We start from the raw sequence: 22866 nt of genomic DNA on the forward strand, positions 1-22866 counted from the left end.
TATGGGAATAGTGTGGTGTTACACCATGGTGAGAAAGGGGGTTTAATTTTAAAAGCACCGTGTTTTTAGCTCCCCCTCAGTGAATCCTTGTTCACTGCTTTCCAATCGTAAGGCAAAAAAATCAATCAGACAGGTTTTCTTAGATTTAAACAAGAGGTAGAAGTTTATTAATCCTAAACTCTAATTCGATTAACGATTATGAATATGCGACAGGACTTCGCTAGCATGCATACGCGATTAACACACATGCAGATAGAGACAGAAAAAGTAGAAACAATAAAGGAGAAAAGTTTGAGGCAATTGCTGGGTTTAAGTTTACGGTCCTTTGAGTTCGATGTAGAGTTTTTGATTGCCAGTAAGTCATGCTGTTTCGTTGGGGCCCACTGCATGCTTTAAAACTTGTTTCGATGTAGGAGTCTTTTCCCTCTTGAGGTCTAAGTGACTTCAGTGGATCCGGAGAGATTAGTGTGAGAGAGAGAGAGAGAGAGAGAGAGCTAGCCAGGAGAGAGGCTGTCTTCTTCCAAGTTCAGTTGCAATCTGCAGTCTGACCCTGTGAACTGTTCAAAACCTGACCTGGGCCGGCAGGTTCATCATGTGACTCACTTTTTTAACAAACTCCTGCGTTTGTGGATTCCAAAGCTCTCGGGGGGACAGTGTGGTGCTGTCTCTTACACCGACAAGATGTAAGATTGCCGAGACCAATCTTTGTTGATTGAATCAGTGAGTACTTCCCATTGTCTTTTCCTAGGCGACTGTCTCTTAGAATGCAAATTTTTTGCCAACCACTGCTGATCTCTTTAAACAAGTAATCTCTCCACTCCAGCAACAGTTTAAAATTAATGTTCATGTGACAAAATGAATATGCCTCATTCTTGGCAGGTGGCGGTCTTCATGACATTGGGAAAAAGGTATTGAAGTGGACGATTAGCCATCATCATATTGAATGGTGGAGCAGGCTCGATGGGCTGAATGGCCTACTCCTGTTCCTATAAACAAAATCTCAAGTCCTTCCTGTGACCTTTTTTTTAAAAAATAACAAAATCCAGCATCTAGGGAATCTCTTAGTCTTTCAAATAAATTCATTTCCAGAGTTTTTAAACACGAGTCCTCAAAAAATATTTAAAACATTGATCACTTTCATTATACTTGCTCATAAGTTTGTTGTGTGGCACTGTATCATACGCCTTTTGAAAGTCCATGTACACCATGTCAACAGCATTGCCCTCATCAACCCTCTCTGTTACCTCTGCAAAAAACTCCAGCAAGTTAGTTAAACATGATTTTCCCTGAAGAAATCCATGCTGGCTTTCTTTAATTAACCCGCATTTGTCCATGTGACTATTAATTTTGTCCCGAATTATTCTTTCTAGAAGTTTCCTCACCACCGAAGATAAACTGACTGGCCTGTATTTGCTGGGCTTATTGTTACAACCTTTTTTGAACAAGGGTGTAATATTTTCAATTCTCCAGCTCTCTGGCACCACTCCAAGTCTAAGGAAGACTGAAAATTATGGCCAGTGCTTCCATGATTTCTACCCTCAGTTCCCTTAGTATCCTTGGATGCATCTCATCTGGTCCTGGTGAATTATCCACAGACTGCCTATCCAATACCTTCTGTTTATCGATTTTAAACCCTTCTATTGTCTGAATGACCTCTTTTTTTCACCATTGCTTGGGTTGCATCATCTTCCTTGGTAAAGACACATGCAATGTATTCATTTAATACTTCAGCTATGCCCTCTGCCTCCATGTGTAAATCCCCTTTATGGTTCCTAATCGGCCGGACTCCTCCTTTTACCCCTTTACTATTTGTATGTCTATGGAAAACTTTGAGATTCCCTTTAATATTAGCTGCCAGTCTCTTTTCATGCTCTCTCTTTGCTTCTCTTATTTGCTTTTACACTTCCCCCGGACCTTCTATATTCTGCCTGGTTCTCAATAGTATTTTATACCTGGCATCTGTCATGAGCACATTTTTTCTTTTACATCTTAATCTCCACCTCTTCTGTCATCCAGGGAGCTCTGGATTTGTTTATCCTACCTTTCCCCTATGAGGGAACATACCTTGACTGTGCCCAAAGTCTCTCTTCTTTGAAGGTAGCCAGTTCAGTTACTGTTTTTCCTGCCAACCTTTGACTCCAATTTATTTGCCCCAGCTCCATTCTTACCCCATTGAAGTTGGTTTTCCCCCAGTTAATTATTCTTACTCTGGATTGTTCTTTGTCCTTTTCCATAGTCAGCCGAAACCTTATGATACAATAATCGCTGTCCCCTAAATGATCTCCTACTGATACTTGATCCACATGGCCCACCTCATTCCCAAGAACCAGGTTTAGCAATGCCACCTTTCCCGTTGGACTAGAAACATACTGCTGCAGAAAATTTTCCTGAACACACGCTAGGCGCTCTTGCCCCTCACTGCCTTTACACTACTACTATCCCAGTCTATGTTTGGTTCATTAAATTCTCCCATTATAACTAAGCTATAATTTTCGCACCTCTCTGTAATTTCCTTGCAAATTTGTTCCTCCATGTCCTTACCATTAGCTGGTGGCCTATAGACATCACCGAGCAATGTAACTGTACCTTTTTTGTTCCTTAGCTCTAGCCAAATTGATTCTGTTCTCAAACTCTCTGGGACATCCTTTTTCTCCAGCACTGCAATGCTCTTCTTAATCAATGCTGCCATCCCTCCCCCTTTTTTCCCTTTCCTATCTTTCCTTAGCACCTTGTATCCAAGAATATTTAACGTGCTGCCCTTCTTTGAGCCAGGTCTCTGTTATAGCCACAACATCATATTTCCACATGGCAATCTGCACTTGTTCCTCACCAATCTTATTCACCACACTCTGTGCGTTCACATACATGCACATTAACCCTGATTTAGACTTTATTACTTCCTCCCTTACTCTGCCCTCACCTAATAACTTGCTATTCCTTACACTAGTGCTATCTCTCTCTCTCTCTCTCTCTCTCTCTCTCAGTATTCTGTGCACCTTGGTATTCCTCTTTAATAGTTCCTCCTGCTTCTCACACCCCTGACAGGTTACCAATTTTGTTTCCCTCCAATCTGAGCTCCCTCTCAGGTTCCTATCCCCCTGCCAATCTAGTTTAAACCCTCCCCAACAGCACTAGCAAGTCTCCCTGCAAGGATATTAGGCCCAGTCCTGCTAAGATGCAACCTCTCCATCTTATATAGGTCCCACCTGCCCTAGAACTGATCCCAATACGTCAGAAATCTGATGCCCTCCCTCCTACATCAGTTCTCCAGCCACGTGTTCAATCACTCAATTTAACTATTCCTACGCTCACTCGTACGTGGGAATGAGCGTAATCCTGAGATTACTGCTTTTGAGGTCCTGCTTTTTAATCCCCTTCCTATTTCCCTAAAATCTGCTTTCAGGACCTCATCTCCCTTCCTACTTATGTTGTTGGTACAACGTGGACCACCACCTCTGGCTGTTCACCCTCCCCCAGAAGAATGAACCGTAGCCACTCCGTGACATCCTTGACCATGGCACCATGGAGGCAACATATCATCCTGAAGTCATGTCTACGGCCGCAGAAATGCCTGTCTGTTCCCCAGCTAATGAATCCCCTATCACTACTGCTCTTCAACTCTTCTTCCCTCCCTCCTGTGCAGCTGAGCCACCTGTGCCACAAACTTGTCTGTCACTGCACTCCTCTGAGGAACCATTGTTCTCACCAGTATCCAAAATAGAAAACCAATTAGCGAGCGAGAACATCTCAAGGACTCCTGCCGCAGACTGCCTGGTTGCAACTGATTCCCTACCTGCCTGCATGCTCCTAACCTGCGGTGTGACCACCTCCCTAAACGTGCTATCCACATAGTTTTCTGCCCTGTGGATGCACCACAGTGACTCCAGCCGCCGCTTGAGTTCTGAAACCCGGAGCTCAAGCTTCTGCAGCTGGTGACACTTCCTGCAGATGTGTTTGTCAAAGACACATGGTGCATCCATGACTTCCCACATGCCACAGGTTGTACATTCCCCCTCGGCCAAGCTGACCTGCCATACCTTGACTTTACAGACTATTTATTATAAGTAGAATAGCTTACCAGTTACTTACCAACCAGCTTTTTCCACTCAACCGAAGTAAGAACCAAATGCTGGAGGGCTAAAAAACCGAACCCCCACTCACCAAACTCGTATCTCCACACTCTGCTTGCAATCTGCACAAGTCAGGAGTGTGATTGAATACTCTCAAATTGTCTGGATGAGTGCAGCTCCAACAACACTCAAGAAGCTCGACACTGTCCTGGACTAAGCAGCCCGCTTGATTGGAATCCCATCCACCACCTTCAACATTCATTCCCTTCACCACCACGCACAGTGGCAACAGTGTGTACCGTCTGCAAGATGCACTGCAGCAACTCATCCTTCGACAGCACCTTCCAAACTAAGACCTCTACCACCTAGAAGAACAAGGGCACTAGATGCATGGGAACACCACCGCCTGCATGTTCCCCTCCAAGCCACACACCATCCTGACTTGGAAGTTTATCATCATTCCTTCACTGTCGCTGGGTCAAAATCCTGGAACTTCCTTCCTAACAGCACTGTGGGTGTACCTACACGCCAAGGATTGCAGCGGTTCAAGAAGCCAGCTCACCACCTCCTTCTCGAGGGCAATTAGGAATGGGCAATAAATGATGGCCTAGCTAGCGATGCCCACATCCCCTGAACGAATAAAAAAAACTCCATTTGCGAGCTGCACCCAAACCTCTGTGTTTATACTAACACAAAAGTCCGAGTGTATCAAGCCTGTGTCCTCAGTACCTTGCTCTACAGCAGCGAGGCCTGGACAACATATGTCAGCCAAGAGCGACGTCTCAATTCATTCCATCTTCGCTGCCTCCGGAGAATCCTTGGCATCAGGTGGCAGGACTGTATCTCCAACACAGAAGTCCTCGAGGCGGCCAACATCCCCAGCATATGCACCCTACTGAGGCAGCAGCGTTTGAGATGGCTTGGCCATGTGAGCCGCATGGAAGATGGCAGGATCCCCAAGGACACATTGTACAGCGAGCTTGTCACTAGTATCAGACCCACCGGCCGTCCATGTCTCCGCTTTAAAGATGTCTGCAAACATGACATGAAGTCCTGTGACATTGATCACAAGTCGTGGGGGTCAGTTGCCAGTGATCGGCAGAGCTGGCGGGCAGCCATAAAGGCGGGGCTATAGAGTGGCAAGTCGAAGAGACTTAGCAGTTGGCAGGAAAAAAGACAGAGGCGCAAGGGGAGAGCCAACTGTGTAACAGCCTCAACAACCAATTTTATCTGCAGCACCTGTGGAAGAGTCTGTCACGCTAGAATTGGCCTTTATAGCCACTCCAGGCGCTGCTTCACAAACCACTGACCACCTCCAGGCGCTTACCCATTGTCTCTCGAGACAAGGAGGCCAAAGAAGAAGAAGAAGAGAAGAAGTTGAAACTGCAGCAACCAGATTAGACTAGTTAGCTACTTAACTGATCAGCTACTCTGCAGTAGAGTTTATTAATCCCTGCCTAAGCCTTGAAGAATCTGACTTTACTTTCTAACTCCCCAAGGCAACCTCCCGCCCTCTGCAGCTGAGCCACCCATGGTGCTGTGGACGTGGATCTGCCTGCATTCCTCAGAGGAACCATCACTCTCAATCGCATTCAGAACTGAATATCGGTTGGAGAGCAAGATGCATTCATGAGATCCCTGTCCTACCTGCCTGGCCCTCCTTGCCCTTCTGGCGGTCACCCATTTCCTCTCTGTCTACACATTTTTAAGCTGCGGGGTGACCTCTTCCAGAAACGCACTATGCACGATGCTCTCAGCTTTACGAATGCCCTGTAGTGATTCCAGCTGCCGCTCAAGCTCGAAAATCCGGAGCTTGAGCTGCTCTAGCTGGTGACATTTCCTGCACACCTGGTCGGCCAGGCCACGAGGAGCACTGGGAATTTCCCACATGGCACAGATGGTGCATTCACCGGGCTGTGGGTCCCTGCCATGCCTTTGTTATCTGGAGACACTTATCAGTTACTCACCAAGTCTCGCTGTCTCCTGCTCCCTTACCCTAGCCGCTCCTTGTCTTGTAAAAGACCAGAACAGCACCTCCTCTCTCACTGTCCTGAATTCCATCACTCACCAAATTCCCTGCCTTAACTACTGTGTCGAAGCAGTATTCTGTTGAGCTGGACATCTCACCCTATTGATTTCTTTGAACTTAACCCTTTTAAAGTTATAAATTTCGTTTCTGATGTTTGGCATAATTAGGTCTCAGATAAACTTGATCATTCTGTGCTTACTTTCTGCCAAGGCAGCTACAGCTTTGATCCCCTGTGATTGCCTGAGCAATTATGAAGTCCAGTTGAACATGAGCTCTGTCTCTTTTGGCATCCTTTATGTACTGAATCATGCAGCAGTCACGCATTCCAATTACTCTAACTCTAGATCATTTGGATAGTCCCATTTTATATTGAGTTAATTGAAGCTTTCCTTTCAGATAACCTTCCTGTTCTTACAACTCTGCTTATCTCTTCATACAGCAAACTCTCCTACTCAAACACAAAAGCAAAATATTGCAGAGGCTGGAAATCTGAAACAAAAACACAAAATGCTGGAAATGCTCAGCAGGTCAGGCACGTATGTGGGGGGGAAAAACAGAGTTAACGTTTCAGGGTGATGACCTAAAACATTCTGAAACGTTAACTCTGCTTTTCTCTCCACAGATGCTGTCTGACCTGCTGAGTATTTCCAGCGTTTTTCTGCTTTTGTTTCAAACTATCCTACTCATTGTGTTGAGCTGAAACAAACCATTGTAACAATCGTGGCAGAAATTCAGAAACAGTGGATAATAGAGAGAGTACTTGCATTGTAAATGGAAAAACTATAGCGCTGAATTTTCCACGGGTATTGGGATGTCGTCATCAGAACCATATACAGGCCCGAGCCCATTTGTGGCCTGAACGTGCCCGCAGGAGCAACTTTACGTGAGGCGGCCTCCTAATTGGCCATATCTGTGTTTGACGTCCAGTTATGGATGGTGGGCGGACCAGGGACGTGGGAGATCCACCAGGAAAGGGGAGAAGAGAGAGAGAGACCTAGGGGGTGCCTCAAGATGAAGGCTTCCCTCTTCAGTGCTGAAAAAGATGATAAAGTACTGTGAGTGGCCTCAGGTTGGAGGGTTGATTCCTCCAGAAGAGTGCCTGCGGTCACTCCTGGGCCCCAGCGAGGATTGCAGAATCCTGCTACTGTTAATTAATTGAGCCACCGTTGGCCCGCTGACCTCCTGGCAAAAAGCCACCACTGCAGCATTTCTGGGCTCCCAACACAACGTGGGGCCATGCAGTGAGAAGAAAGTTGCAGCGCTGGGGGAAAATGGCCCTTGATTGTGGCCTTAATTGCCTTCATGACCTGCTCACCTCTGTGGGGTGGGCTGCCAGTTACCCAGAGGTGGGGTAGAGCCGGAAAGCCCTCCTGACGGGTTTTCTTGCTGTTTTCCTGGCCCCCAAGCCTCCAAACTTGTCACCATTTGTCTGGGGAATTGAGCCTATGGTCTCTGATTTTTTTTTAATAAAGAGCACAAAGCCAAATCTTATTTTTACAAACATCTGAAGTTGGCAATGTTACTTGTTATTGACCAATTCTGTTGTAGAGAACAGACAAAAAATGTTATGAGATTTCTTTCAAGTTTGTAACAAAGAAGGGGTTCTATATATTTGTTCAAAGGTGCTCCCTTCTACGTGATTTGCTATTGTGCACAAGACTGTTTAAAATAGAATGCTTTCTTCACACTTTTATTGTTATTAAATTATAAGTATTTTATTTTAAATTGCATAATTCATCCCTTCCAAATCATATCTTATGCAGTAATCACCAGAACATTGAATTTGATGTGAGGATACTGTAATTACAAATGTTTTATATCTGTGTTATTTAATTCCACACATTTACCAAATTTTGTTTTCATTTCAGAACAATCGAATTAAAACCTCAAAATATAATGCTTTCACATTCTTGCCAGTCAACTTGTTTGAACAGTTCCAGCGAATTGCCAATGCTTATTTTTTGTTTTTACTTATTTTGCAGGTAAGTGTTCATCTGTGGTTATGCTACCTTAAAACCCACCTCTTTAATCAAGCTTTTAGTCACCACAATAACTCCTTCTTTGGCTTGCAGTTGACTTTTGCCAGTTCAGGCTTCTGTGAAGCACCTTTGGACAACTTTTAAATGCAATTTTGTGGTTACTAAATAATTTTATAGACTGCATATATAATGAAAGTTTTCATTGGAATATCCTCATTTTATAAATAGTCATTTGACAACAAAATGCGGGTTTTATAGTCGTAGACTCATTTACGGCATAGAAGGAGGCCATACTGGCTCTCCATGGAGCTATCCAGTCAGTCCTACTCCCACGCTTGATCCCCAGAGCCAGTGCCGGTTTATTTCCTTCCAAGGCCACCCAATTGCCTTTTAAAGTCATTGATTGTCTCCACTTTCAGCACCATTGTGGGTAGCGCATTTCAAGTCATTACCACTCACTGCGTAAAAACGTTCTTCCTCATATTCCCCCTGCATGTCTTGCCCAAAACCTTCAATCTGTATCCCCTAGTCCTTGTACCATTAGTTAATGGGAGCAGTTTCCCTTGTCTAACGTATCTAAGCCTGTCGTAATCTTGTGTACCTCCATTAAATCTCCTCTCAATCTCCTTTGTTCCAAGGAGAACAACGCTAGCTTTTCCAAGCTAATCTTGTAACTTAGATCTTCCATCCCTGAAACCATTATGGTAAATCTCCTCTTCACCCTGTTATGGCCTGGTGAGAAAGATGTCTGGGGTCTTTTACTGTCTTCACCTGGTCTTATTGTAACGGGGTTTAATTTTAAACACACTGTGATTTGAGCTTCCTCTTAGTGAATCCTTGTATACCGCTTTCCAATTATAAGGCAAAGAAATGAGCACACCAGGTTTTCTTAGGTTTAAAGAAGAAAAGTGAAATTTATTAAAACTTTTGTATACTTTGACTATTGTATATTGTTCAATGATTTCCTGTCTCAGTAATTTCCTCTCAAGAGTTAAAAAAGCAAAAGCCTTTTCAGTATTTCCTTAGAACTCATGTTTTGTGAGACTAGAGATTAGCTGCCTGCCTCTTTATTGCACCAGTTGGTTTGTCAACACCTTGAGTACTCTGTCCAGTGTAAAACTGATATCAAGAAGTTCTTGGTCACAGAGTGATCAATATATGAAATGAATTTCCAGTTAGGATAGTAAAGAGAAAGGGCAAAATTTTACCGGTCCCCTGGTGGCAGGAATGGAGGGAGGGAGGCTGGTAAAATGGTGTGGGCCCGTGTCAGGCTGGCTCCCCAATGCCATCCCGTCGCCAACCAATTTTACCAGATGCAGGCGGTGAGACCGATCACTGGCAGACATTTCGACAGCAAGCAGGTCATTAAGGTCAGTAAACAACAAGTTACCAGGTATTCTCCTATCTTTCTGATTTTACGAACAGCGCACAGGATGCACGGAGGCTTAGAGTCTCACCTATTCGAAGAAGGTGTGATCTGATTGGCAGTTGAGTTATGGACGAAGCTGGCAGCCATACTGTGAAGCTGTCTGCAGGCTGTGTCTTGAAGAAGTGATGCTATCAAGTCTGAAGGCACTGTAGAAGGTGGGGCCAATGTGAAGTACTCTTAGTGGAACGGTGTCTCCCAGGTCCACAGCAGCCACTGGAGGCAGGAGAAGGTTCTTGAGAGGCTCATCGCAGTGGAGGCTTCATTTGGCTAATGCTTTTAGACTTTGACTCTTCCATGACACAGAGATGGGGATGCAACCACATGGAGCGCCTGTGCAGTGGCAAGGGAGTTCCAGCAGTATGAGGAAGCCATTGGATGTAAATGAGGAGGGCGCTTGGGGGCAAGAGGGCAGCCTGATGGTCGCAGAAGGAGCTTCCGAGCTCAAAGAGTGTACTGTCAGAGGCTCAGCTTCATGGAGATATCCAAGCACTAATGTCTGCAAAGACTGTGTCTCTCAAAGCAGGTGGTGGTGCAGCTGTGTGGTATACTGAAGTTGCAGTTCAGGCCAATGGGAAGTGGTGGACACCAAATGCCTGTAAGCCTTAAAGGTGATGTTGGCATTCAACCTTTTCAACTGTGGTTCGTTCCAGGATTGCCTGGAAATCTATGTGGCATATCTCAGTCAGCCCTGCATTGCTGCATAAAGGAGATCATGGGTGCCATGTACCATTGGGCTGGACATTATTATCAAGTTCACAACTGATCAGGCCAAGAGGACAGTTGGCTTCTGGACCATGGCTGGATTTCCTCAGCTGCAGGGGTCATTGACTGTACTCATGTGGCCATCAAGGTTCTCGCAGAGCAGCCAAGTGACTTTGCGAACAGGAAGGGGTTCCACTTCCTGAATGTTCAAGACTCCTACATGCTCAGACAGGCCTAATTGCCTCAGCTGTTCAGACCATCCAAGCAGCTACATGCCTGGATATTGGGGGACAAGGAGTAACCACTAAAGACATGGCTTCTGGGCCCTATGCACTACCCCAGTACACAGGCAGAGGACACATACAACTGTTGTCATATGACTACAAGGGCCACAAGCGAGCAGTCTTTTGAAAATGAAATTCAGCAGCCTCGTTAGATCTGGGGGAGTCCTGCAATACACACCCTCAGGGGTATCCCACACCATTGTCATCTGTTGTGTATTGCACAACCTGGCGCTCCAGAGGGGAGTAGTGCGAGAGCCAGAGGAAGATACAGAGTGAGCCCCATCCTCAGAGGAGGAGGATGACCATAACGGGCCTCAGCAGGTACCAGCCAATGAAGATGGTGCTGTGGGGCCCAGCTCATTGTGACATGCGTGGCAGGGAGATTCGCAACTCTCTGATCGGCAGACGCTTCACATGAGGAGAAGTTCAAGAGGCCACGGAATCACAAAGCTCAGGGCAGCCTTGCTGACCTTTCATTAGAGGCCCTTGCCATGTCTCTCTGTCTCTCAGCAGTATATGCCAAGGCTTGCTATCAACACAGGCGCTCATGAGGCGCTCACTTTTTCAGTCCGTTGATCTATTTGATTCCACGTTGATTTCTATTAGCCGTTGCATAAAATTAAATACAGAGATCATTATGTATTGAGTGTCAAGACTTTTAACTTTTATAGAGTCATAACAGCACAGAAGGAGGTCATTTAGCCCAACGAGCCCATGCTGACTCTCAGTAGAGCAATTCTGTCAGTGCCATTCCCCTCCTGTATTTTTAAAAATACGTTCCTGGAATGTGGGCGTCACTGGCTGCGCCGGCATTTATTACCCATCCCTAATTGCCCTTGAGAAGGTGGTGGTGAGCTGCCTTCTTGAACCGCTGCAATCCATGTGGGGTAGGTACATCTACAGTGCAGTTAGGAAGGGAGTTCCAGGATTTTGACCCAGCGATAGTGAAGGAACAGCAATATAGTTCCAAGTCAGGATGGTGTGTGGCTTGGAGGGAGACTTGTGTTCCCATGCATCTGCTGCCCTAGGTGGTAGAGGTCGTGGGATTGTAAGGTGCTGTCTAAGGAGCCTTGGTGCATTTCTGCAGTGCATCTTGTAGATGCTACACACTGCTGCCACTGTGCGTCAGTGGTGGAGGGAGTGAATGTTTGTGAATGGGGTGCCAATCAAGTGGGCTGCTTTGTCCTGGATGGTGTCGAGCTTCTTGAGTATTGTTGGAGCTGCTCCCATCCAGGCAAGTGGAAAGTATTCCATCACACTCCTGACATGTGTCTTGTAGATGGTGGACAGGCTTTGGGGAGTCAGGAGGTGAGTTATTCACCACAGGATTCCTAGCATTTGACCTGCTCTTGTAGCCACAGTATTTATATGGCTACTCCAGTTCAGTTTCTGGTCAATGGTAACCCCCTGGATGTTGATAGTGGGGGATTCAGCGATGGTAATGCCATTGAATATCAAGGGGAGATAGTGGGATTCTCTCTTGTTGGAGATGGTCATTGCCTGGCACTTGTGTGGCGCGAATGTTACTTGCCACTTATCAGCCCAAGCCTGGATCTTCTCCGGGTCTTGCTGCATTTCTACAAGGACTGCTTCAGTATCTGAGGAGTCACGAATGGTGCTGAACATTGTGCAGTCATCAGCGAACATCCCCACTCCTGACCTTATGATTAAAGGAAGGTCATTGATGAAGCAGCTGAAGATGGTTGGGCCTAGGACACTACCCTGAGGAACTCCTGCAGCGATGTCCTGAAGCTGAGATGATTGACCTCCAACAACCACAACCGTCTTCCATTGCACCAGGTACGACTCCAACCAGCGGAGGGTTTCTCCCTATTTCCCATTGACTCCAGTTTTGCTAGGGCTCCTTGATGCCATACTCGGTCGAATTCTGCCTCGATGTCAAGGGCAGTCACTCTCACCTCACCTCTTGAGTTCAGCTCTTTTGTCCATGTTTGAACCAAGGCTGTAATGAGGTCAGGAGCTGAGTTGCACTGGCAGAACCCAAACTGAGCGTCAGTGAGCAGGTTATTGCTAAGCAAGTGCCACTTGATAGCACTGTCGACGACACCTTCCATCACTTTACTGATGATTGAGGGTAGACTGAAGGGGCGGTAATTGCCGGGTTGGACTTGTCCTGCTTTTTGAGTACAGGACATACCTGAGCAATTTTTTACAATGCTGGGTAGATGCCAGTGTTGTAACTGTACTGGAACAGCTTGGCTAGGGGCGCGGCTAGTTCGGGAGCACAGGTCTTCAGTACTGTTGTTAGAATGTTGGCAGGACCCATAGCCTTTGCAGTATCCGGTGCCTTCAGTCATTTCTTGATATCAGGTGGAGTGAATCGAATTGGCTGAAGTCTGGCATCTGTAATGCTGGGGACTTCAGGAGGAGGCCCAGATGGATCATCCACTCGGCACTTCTGGCTGAAGATTGTTGCAAATGCTTCAGCCTTATCTTTTGCACTGATGTGCTGGGCTCCCCATCATTGAGGATGGGGATATTGGTTAAGCCACCTCCTCCAGTTAGTTGTTTAATTGTCCACCACCATTCACAGCTGGATGTGGCAGGACTGCAGAGCTTAGATCTGATCCGTTGGTTTTGGGATCGCTTAGCTCTATCGCATGTTGCTTACACTGTTTGGCATGCAGATAGTCCTGTGTTGTAGCTTCACCAGGTTGACACCTCATTTTGAGGTATGCCTGGTGCTGCTGCCCTGCGCCACTCTTCATTGAACGAGGGTTGGTCCCCCGGCTTGATGGTAATAGTAGAGTGGGGGATATGCTGGTCCTTGAGTTTACAGATTGTGGTTGAGTAAAATTCTGCTTCTGCTGATGGCCCACAGCGCCTCATGGATGCCTAGTTTTGCATTGCTAGAATTGTTCAAAATCTATCCCATTTAGCACGGTGGTAGTGCCACACAACACAATGGAGGGTATCCTCAATGTGAAGAGTGTACTTTGTCTCCGCAAGGGCTGTGCGGTGGTCACTCCTACCAATACTGTCATGGACAGATACATCTGCAGCAGGCAGATTGGTGACGTCGAGGTCAAGTATATTTTTCTCTCTTGTGCGTTCACTCACCACCTGCTGCAGAACCAGTCTAGCAGCTATGTCCTTTAGGACTCTGCAAGCTTGTTCAGTAGTGGTGCTACCAAGCCACTCTTGGTGATGGACATTGAAGTCTCCCACCCAGAGTACATTCTGCACCGTACCACCTTCAGTGCTTCTTCCAAATGCTGTTCAACATGTAGGGGTACTGATTCATCAGCTGAGGAGGAGTGGGGGGGGGGGGTGGCGGTAGGTTGTAATTAGAAGGAGGTTTCCTTGCCCATGTTTGACCTGATGCCATGAGACTTCATGGGGTCTGGAGTCGATTTTGAGGACTCCCAGGGCAACTCCCTCCCAATTGTTTACCACTGTGCCACCACCTCTGCTGAGTCTGTCCTGCCAGTGGGACAGGACATACCCAGTGATGGTGATGACAGTGTCTGGGACATTGTAAGTTATGATTCGGTGAATATAACTATGTCAGGCTAGTCAGTCGGACAGCTCTCTCAACTGTGGCACAAGCCCCCACATGTTAGTAAGGAGGACTTTCAAGGGTTGAAAGGGCTTGTTTTGCCTTTGTCGTTTCTGGTGCATAGGTTGATGCCGGGTGGTCCGTCCGGTTTCATTCCATATTGACTTCATAGCGGTTAGATACAACTGAGTAGCTTGTTAGGCCACCTCAGAGGGCATATAAGAGTAAACCACATTGCTGTGCGTCTAGAGTCACATGTTGGCTAGACCAGGTAAGGACGGCAGATTTCCTTCCCTGGAGAACATTACTGAACCAGATGGGTTTTTACGACAATCGACAATGGTTCGTGGCCATCATTAGACCAGTTTTTTAAATTCCAGATTTTTATTAATTGAATTCAAATTCCGCCTTCTGCCGTGGTGAGATTCTGACCCATGTCCCCAGAGCAATACCCTGGAGAGCAATACCCTTGGTCTCTGGGTTACTAGTCCAGTGACAATACCACTATGTCACCTCCTCCCTATAGCCCCGTAGCCCTGCATGTTTATTTCCTTGAAATGCCAATCCGAGTTCCCTTTGAAATCTTTGATTGCTTTCATTTCCACCACCATTGTAAGCAGCGAGTTCCAGGTCATTACCACTTGCTGTGTAAAAAAGCTCTCCCTCACATTCTCCCCTGCATCTCTTGCCCAGAACCTTAAATCTGTGTCCCCTAGTCCTGGTGCCATCAGCTAATGGGAACAACTTTTTTTTGTTTTCCTTTCTAAACAAGTCATCATCTTAATAAAAGCAAAATACTGTGGATGCTGGAAATCTGAAATAAAAACAAGAAATGCTGGAACCACTCAGCAGGTCTGGCAGCATCTGTGAAAAGAGAAGCAGAGTTAATGTTTCGGGTCAGTGATCTTCTTCGGAACTGACAAATATTAGAAAAGTCACAGGTTATAAGCAAGTGAGGTGGGGGTGGGGCAAGAGATAACAAAGGAGAAGGTGTAGATTGGACAAGGCCACATAGCTGACCAAAAGGTCATGGAGCAGAGGCAAACAATATGTTAATGGTGTGTTGAAAGGCAAAGCATTAGTACAGATTAGGTGTTAACGGACTGAATATTGAACAGCAGCAATTGCAAACCTGAAAAAAAAAACAGTGGGTAAGCAAACTGAACAAACTAAGATGAAATGAAATAAATGCAAAAAAAAGATTGTAAAAAATGTAAAAAAGAAAAAAAGAAAAAATAACTAAAAATGAAAGTAAAATGGGGGGCTGTCATGCTCTGAAATTATTGAACTCAATGTTCAGTCCGGCAGGCTGTAGTGTGCCTAATCGGTAGATGAGATGCTGTTCCTCGAGCTTGCGTTGATGTTCACTGGAACACTGCAGCAATCCCAGGACAGAGATGTGAGCATGAGAGCAGGGGGGAGTGTTGAAATGGCAAGCAACCGGAAGCTCAGGGTCCTGCTTGCGGACTGAGCGGAGATGTTCCGCAAAGCGGTCACCCAGCCTGCGCTTGGTCTCCCCAATGTAGAGGAGACCACATTGTGAGCAGCGAATACAGTATACTACATTGAAAGAAGTACAAGTAAATCGCTGCTTCACCTGAAAGGAGTGTTTGGGGCCTGGGATAGTGAGGAGAGAGGAGGTAAATGGGCAGGTATTACACCTCCTGTGATTGCAGGGGAAGGTGCCATGGGATGGGGGCGAGGTGGTGGGGGTAATGGAGGAATGGACCAAGGTGTCGCGGAGGTCATCATCTTGTACACCTCTACTAAATCTCCCCTTAATCTCTTTTGCTGCAAGGAGAACAATACCAGCTTCTCCGACCTAGTCTTGTAGATAAAATCTTTCATCCCTGGAACCATTCTGGTAAATCTCCTCTGTACCCTGTCAAGGACCCTCACATCCTTCCTAAGATGTGGTGACCAGAACTGAAAGCAATACTCTAGTTGCGGCCTAACCATAGATTTATTAATGTTCAATATAACTTCCCCCTGCTTATTATTCAATGCCTCTATTTATGAAGCTCAAGATCCCATATGCCTTGCTAATTACTCTCTCAATATGTCCTGCCCCTCTGCATTGCTTTCATTGATCTCACCAAAGCCTTTGACCTCGTCAGCAGACGTGGTCTCTTCAGACTACTAGAAAAGATCGGATGCCCACCAAAGCTACTAAGTATCATCACCTCATTCCATGACAATATGAAAGGCACAATTCAACGTGGTGGCTCCTCATCAGAGCCCTTTCCTATCCTGAGTGGCGTGAAACAGGGCTGTGTTCTCGCACCCACACTTTTTGGGATTTTCTTCTCCCTGCTGCTTTCACATGCGTTCAAGTCCTCTGAAGAAGGAATTTTCCTCCACACAAGATGAGGGGGCAGGTTGTTCAACCTTGCCCGTCTAAGAGCGAAGTCCAAAGTATGGAAAGTCCTCATCAGGGAACTCCTCTTTGCTGACGATGCTGCTTTAACATCTCACACTGAAGAGTGCCTGCAGAGTCTCATCGACAGGTTTGTGGCTGCCTGCAATGAATTTGGCCTAACCATCAGCCTCAAGAAAACGAACATCATGGGGCAGGACGTCAGAAATGCTCCATCCATCAATATTGGCGACCACGCTCTGGAAGTGGTTCAAGAGTTCACCTACCTAGGCTCAACTATCACCAGTAACCTGTCTCTAGATGCAGAAATCAACAAGCGCATGGGTAAGGCTTCCACTGCTATGTCCAGACTGGCCAAGAGAGTGTGGGAAAATGGCGCACTGACACAGAACACAAAAGTCTGAGTGTATCAGGCCTGTGTCGTCAGTACCTTGCTCTATGGCAGCGAGGCCTGGACAACATATGTCAGCCAAGTGCGACGTCTCAATTCATTCCATCTTCGCTGCCTCCGGAGAATACTTGGCATCAGGTGGCAGGACCGTACCTCCAACACAGAAGTCCTCGAGGCGGCCAACATCCCCAGCTTGTACACCCTACTGAGTCAGCGGCGCTTGAGATGGCTTGGCCATGTGAGCCGCATGGAAGATGGCAGGATCCCTAAAGACACATTGTACAGCGAGCTCGCCACTGGCATCAGACCCACCGGCCTTCCATGTCTCCGCTTTAAAGACGTCTGCAAATGCGACATGAAATCCTGTGACATTGATCACAAGTCGTGGGAGTCAGTTGCCAGCGTTCGCCAGAGCTGGCGGGCAGCCATAAAGACAGGGCTAAAATGTGGCGAGTCGAAGAGACTTAGTAGTTGGCAGGAAGAAAGACAGAGGCGCAAGGGGAGAGCCAACTGTGCAACAGCCCCGACAAACAAATTTCTCTGCAGCGCCTGTGGAAGAGCCTGTCACTCTAGAATTGGCCTTTATAGCCACTCCAGGCGCTGCTTCACAAACCACTGACCACCTCCAGGCGCGTATCCATTGTCTCTCGAGATAAGGAGGCCAAAGAAGAAAAGATGTCCTGCCACCTTCAAAGATCTATGCACATAAACTCCCAGGTCCCTCTGTCCCTGCACACACTTAGAACTGTGCCATTAAGTCTACATTGCTTCACCCTATCCCTTCTGTCAAAATACATCACTTCACCCTTCTCTGCATTAAATTCCATCTGTCACTTGTCTGCCCATTTGTCTTGTTAAACATTAAATGCTTCTGCACTTAAATTATCACCCAGTGAAACTCCAGTTGATGGTCCATGCATTTACATGTTCACTTATGGTCACTTCTCTGAATCATAGAATTGTTACAGCACAGAAGGAGGCTATTCAAGTCCACCCCAGATATTTAAATGAGCCGTCGCATTTAAAATAGTGGATGCTCCGCGAAGCTTGGCCCCCACGTGCGGGCTGCTATTGTTTACAGCCTCCGCCACTGACGGCGGCTGCAAATTTCAGCCCCTCCTTTTTATCAGTTGTTAGCCTATTCAGGCTAAAGGTGGGGCTAAAGAGTGGCGTGTCGAAGAGACTTAGCAGTTGGCAGGAAAAAAGACAGAAGCGCAAGGGGAGAGCCAACTGTGTAACAGCCCTGACAACCAATTTTATGTGCAGCACCTGTGGAAGAGTCTGTCACTCTAGAATTGGCCTTTATAGCCACTCCAGGCGCTGCTTCACAAGCCACTGACCACCTCCAGGCGCTTACCCATTGTCTCTCGAGACAAGGAGGCCAAAGAGAAGAGAAGCCTATTCAGTGTCTCAACTACCTCTGCTTTCACTACGACTTTGGCAGCATTTTCTTGGTAAGGACAGATGCAAAACAGTCATCCAGTACCTCTGCCATGCTCTCTGACTATGTATAAATCCCCTTTTTGGTCATATTTGGTTCTACTCCTTTTACCACCCTTTTTCTATTTATATACCTATCGAAGACTTTTGGATTCCCTTTCATGTTGGTTGTCAATCACTTCTCATACTTTCTCTTTGCTGCTCTTATTTCTTTTCTCGCCTCCTCTCTGAGCTTTCTACATTCAGCCTGGTTCTGACTTGTGTTGTCAACCTGACATCTGTTGCACTCCCCTTTTTACTGCTTCATCTTACTCTCTATCTCTTTTGTCATCCAGGAAGCTGTGGCATTGTTTTTCCTACCTTTCCCGGTCATGGGAATGTACCTCGACTGTGCCCAAACTAACTCCTCTTTAAAGGAAGCCCATTGTTGAATTACAGTTTTGCCTCCCAGTCTTTGATTCTAATTTACCTGGGCCAGATCAGTTCTCACCCCACTGAAATTAGCCCTCCTCCAGTTAATTATTTTTACTCTGGATTGCCCTTTGTCATTTTCCATAGCTAACTCAAATCTTGTGATGCTGTGATCACTGTCTCCTAAGTGTTCCCCTCCTGACAAATGATCGACTTGTCCCACCTCATTCCCAGAATCAGATCCTGCAATACCTGCTTCCTCATTGGACTGGGGATATACTGATACAGAAAATACTCCTGAACAAACTTTAGAAAGTCTTCCACCTCTCTGCCTTTTACAATATTTCTATCCCCATCTATATTAGGATGATTAACAACCCCCATTATAAGTGCTCTATAGTTTTTGAACCTTTCCTTGCAAATTTTTCGTCCATATCCTTCCCAGTAGTTGGAGGTCTATAGAATACACTCAGTAATGTAATGCTACCTCTATTACTTCACTCTAATGAAATAGATTCTGCCCTGGGCCCCTCTCGGATAGCCTGTCTCTCTAGCACTGTGATATTACCCTTAATCAATACTGCCTCCCCATCTCGTTTCTTTCCTTCATTATTTTTCCTGACCACCTTGTATCCAAGAATATTTAGTACCCAATCCTGCCCTTTGTTGAGCCAGATCTATCTGCGCCTGCAGCTCACCAACTTTATTCACCATGATCCATGCATTCACCTACATGCACTTTAAACCTAATTTAGATTTTACTACATTCACTTTTAGACTGACCATACCGAATGCGTTTCTATAACTTACTGTAGTGCTCTCTTCCAATTTTTTGTGCTGCTCGTTTTTCTTCTCTAATGTTGCCTCCTGGTTCCCATCCCCATCAAGTTAGCTTAAACCCTCGCCAGTACACTAGCTATTATAACTACAGCTATTATAACTATTATAACTAGCATCCTGCAAGGGCATTAGTCCTGGCTCTTATTGAGGTGCAACATGTCTGGCCTGCAGAGATTCCATCTGTCCAGAACCAGTCACAATGTCCCAGGAATCAAAAGCCCTCCCTCGTGCATCAGCTTTACAGCCACGCATTCATCCTCTTTATCCGATTTCTATACTCACTAGCGTGTGGCACTGGGATAAATCTGGAGATTACTACCTTAGAAGTCCTGCTCCTCAATCTCTTTCCGAGCTCTCTCAAATCTGCCTGGAGGACCTCATCCCTCTACCTATGTTGTTGGTATCGATATGGACCACGATTACTGGTTGTTCACCCTTCTTCCCTCAGAGTGCTCTGGATTCATGTCTGTTGCCCCGGAAATGCCTGTCTCTTCTAATTAAAGAATCTCCTATCACTATTGCATTTCCAATCTTCCTCTACAGCTGAAGCAGTTGTGGTGCCATGGACCTGGCACTGGCTGCACTCCCCAGAGGAACCATCACTCTCACCAGTATCCAGCACTGAATACTGGTTGGCGAGTGAAATGCACTCACAGGACTCCTGTACTACCTTCCTGGTCCTCCTTGACTGCCTGGCAGTCACCCATTCGCTATCTGTCTGCGTAACCTTCAGCTGTGGGTGCTATCCACAAAACTACAACATCGCAACTGCACCACAGTGACACTGCTGCTGAAGCTCCGAAACCTGGAGGTCGAGCCTGTTGAGCTGATGACACTTCCAGCACATGTGGTTGTACATGTCATGAGAAGTGTCCTGGAGTTCTGACATGGAATAGCATGTGCACTCCACGATTTATGAGATTACTAACGAACTTGACAGAAATAAACTTAAGACTCACTGGCTACTCACCAATCAGCTGCTTCCCTTGTACGGGCATTGTTGTATTTTATAGGGAGGTTAACTTAACTGTTTTACTTAACTCTTAGTACCTATATACCTCTGATTTTAATGTACTGAAAATTTTTCGTGTTGCTATCCCTTTCTATTTAATTTTAACTGTATCTGTATATTTGATTACTTAATTGAACACTGATTGTAAGTGCAGGATAAATTATCAAGTTGGCTTTAGTTTTATACTAATTAATCAATCTAGTCTAACTTAACTGTTGATTAACTTAATTAAAGAACAATACAAATTAAAAGCTCACCAATGTATTCGTGTCTCCTTGTCCTGTGATGTCATTTCACGATATATTCCCGCCTCTCGCTGCTGTTCCTCTCTCCCTCTGTGCTTTGCCACTCTGCAGCTGCCGGTGTTTCCCGCGTTGTTTAAAAAGGCTCCTGTCTCCCGCTGTGCTTTGCTGTTCTGTCGCTGCCAGTGTTTCCTGCGCTAATTTTAAATGCTCCTCTCTCCTTCTGTGCTTTGCTGCTCTGCCGCTGCCAGTGTTTCTTGCACTATATTTAAATGTTCCTTTCTCTTCCTGTGTTTTGCTGCTCTGCCACTGCCAGTGTTTTTTTTTATTCATTCAGGGATGTGGGTGTCGCTGGCTAGGCCAGCATTTATTGCCCATCCCTAATTGCCCATGAGAAGGTGGTGGTGAGCTGCCTTCTTGAACCGCTGCAGTCCATCTGGGGTAGGTACACCCACAGTGGCGTTAGGAAGGGAGTTCCAGGATTTTGACCCAGCGACAGTGAAGGAACGGCGATATAGTTCCAAGTCAGGATGGTGTGTGACTTGGAGGGGAACTTGCAGGTGGTGGTGTTCCCATGTATTTGCTGCCCTTGCCCTTCTAGTTGGTAGAGGTCGCGGGTTTGGAAGGTGCAGTCTAAGGAGCCTTGGTGCATTGCTGCAGTGCATCTTGTAGATGGTACACACTGCTGCCACTGTGCGTAGGTGGTGGAGGGTGTGAATGTTTGTAGATGGGGTGCCAATCAAGCGGCTGCTTTGTCCTGGATGGTGTCGAGCTTCTTGAGTGTTGTTGGAGCTGCACCCATCCAGGCAAGTGGAGAGTATTCCATCACACTCCTGACTTGTGCCTTGTAGATGGTGGACAGGCTTTGGGGAGTCAGGAGGTGAGTTACTCGCCTCAGGATTCCCAACCTCTGACCTGTTCTTGTAGCCATGGTATTTATATGGCTATTCCAGTTCAGTTTCTGGTCAATGGTGGCCCGTAGGATGTTGATAGTGGGGGATTCAGCGATGGTAATGCCGTTGAATGTCAAGGGGAGATAGTTAGATTTTCTCTTGTTGGAGATGGTCATTGCCTGGCACTTGTGTGGCGCGAATGTTACTTGCCACTTATCAGCCCAAGCCTGGATCTTGTCCAGGTCTTGCTGCATTTCTACATGGGCTGCTTCAGTATCTGAGGAGTCACGAATGGTGCTGAACATTGTGCAATCATCAGTGAACATCCCCACTTCTGACCTTATGATTGAAGGAAGGTCATTGATGAAGAAGCTGAAGATGGTTGGGCCTAGGACACTATCCTGAGGAACTCCTGCAGTGATGTCCTGGAGCTCAGATGATTGACCTCCAACAGCCACAACCATCTTCCTTTGAGCTAGGTATGACTCCATCCAGCAGAGGGTTTTCCCCCTGATTCCCATTGACCTCAGTTTTTCTAGGGCTCCTTGATGACGTCCTCGGTCAAATGCTGCCTTGATGTCAAGGGCAGTCACTCTCACCTCACCTCTTGAGTTCAGCTCTTTTGTCCATGTTTGAACCAAGGCTGTAATGAGGTCAGGAGCTGAGTGGCCCTGGTGGAACCCAAACTGAGCGTCACTGAGCAGGTTATTGCTAAGCAAGTGCCGCTTGATGGCACTGTTGTTGACACCTTCCATCACTTTACGGATGATTGGGAGTAGGCTGATCGGGCGGTAATTGGCCGGGTTGGACTTGTCCTGCTTTTTGTGTACAGGACATACCTGGGCAATTTTCCACATTGCAGGGTAGATGCCAGTGTTGTAGCTGTACTGGAACAGCTTGGCTAGGGGCGCGGCAAGTTCTGGAGCACAGATCTTCAGTACTATTGCCGGAATATTGTCAGGGCCCATAGCTTTTGCTTTATTCCGTGCCTTCAGTCATTTCTTGATATCACACGCAGTCAATCGAATTGGCTGAAGTCTGGCATCTGTGATGCTGGGGACTTCAGGAGGCGGCCGAGATGGATCATCAACTCGGCACTTCTGGCTGAAGATTGTTGCAAATGCTTCAGCCTTGTCTTTCGCACTGATGTGCTGGGCTCCCCCATCATTGAGGATGGGGATATTTGTGGAGCCACCTCCTCCAGTTAGTTGTTTAATTCTCCACCACCATTCACGGCTGGATGTGGC

The 22866-nt window shown here is 46.4% G+C and overlaps 1 protein-coding gene across 1 annotated transcript in view; it reads left to right on the forward strand.

Moving 5' to 3' along the window:
- The window catches only part of LOC137370639 (probable phospholipid-transporting ATPase IM), a 440540-nt gene that overhangs the window by 88998 nt on the left and 328676 nt on the right, over positions 1 to 22866 (forward strand). The window contains exon 4 of the mRNA XM_068032731.1: positions 7968 to 8081. Within this exon, the coding sequence (XP_067888832.1) occupies positions 7968 to 8081 (114 nt within the window). The remainder of the gene's footprint in view (positions 1 to 7967; positions 8082 to 22866) is intronic.

Source organism: Heterodontus francisci, chromosome 1 (assembly GCF_036365525.1).
Source record: "Heterodontus francisci isolate sHetFra1 chromosome 1, sHetFra1.hap1, whole genome shotgun sequence".
Classification (NCBI taxonomy): domain Eukaryota; kingdom Metazoa; phylum Chordata; class Chondrichthyes; order Heterodontiformes; family Heterodontidae; genus Heterodontus; species Heterodontus francisci.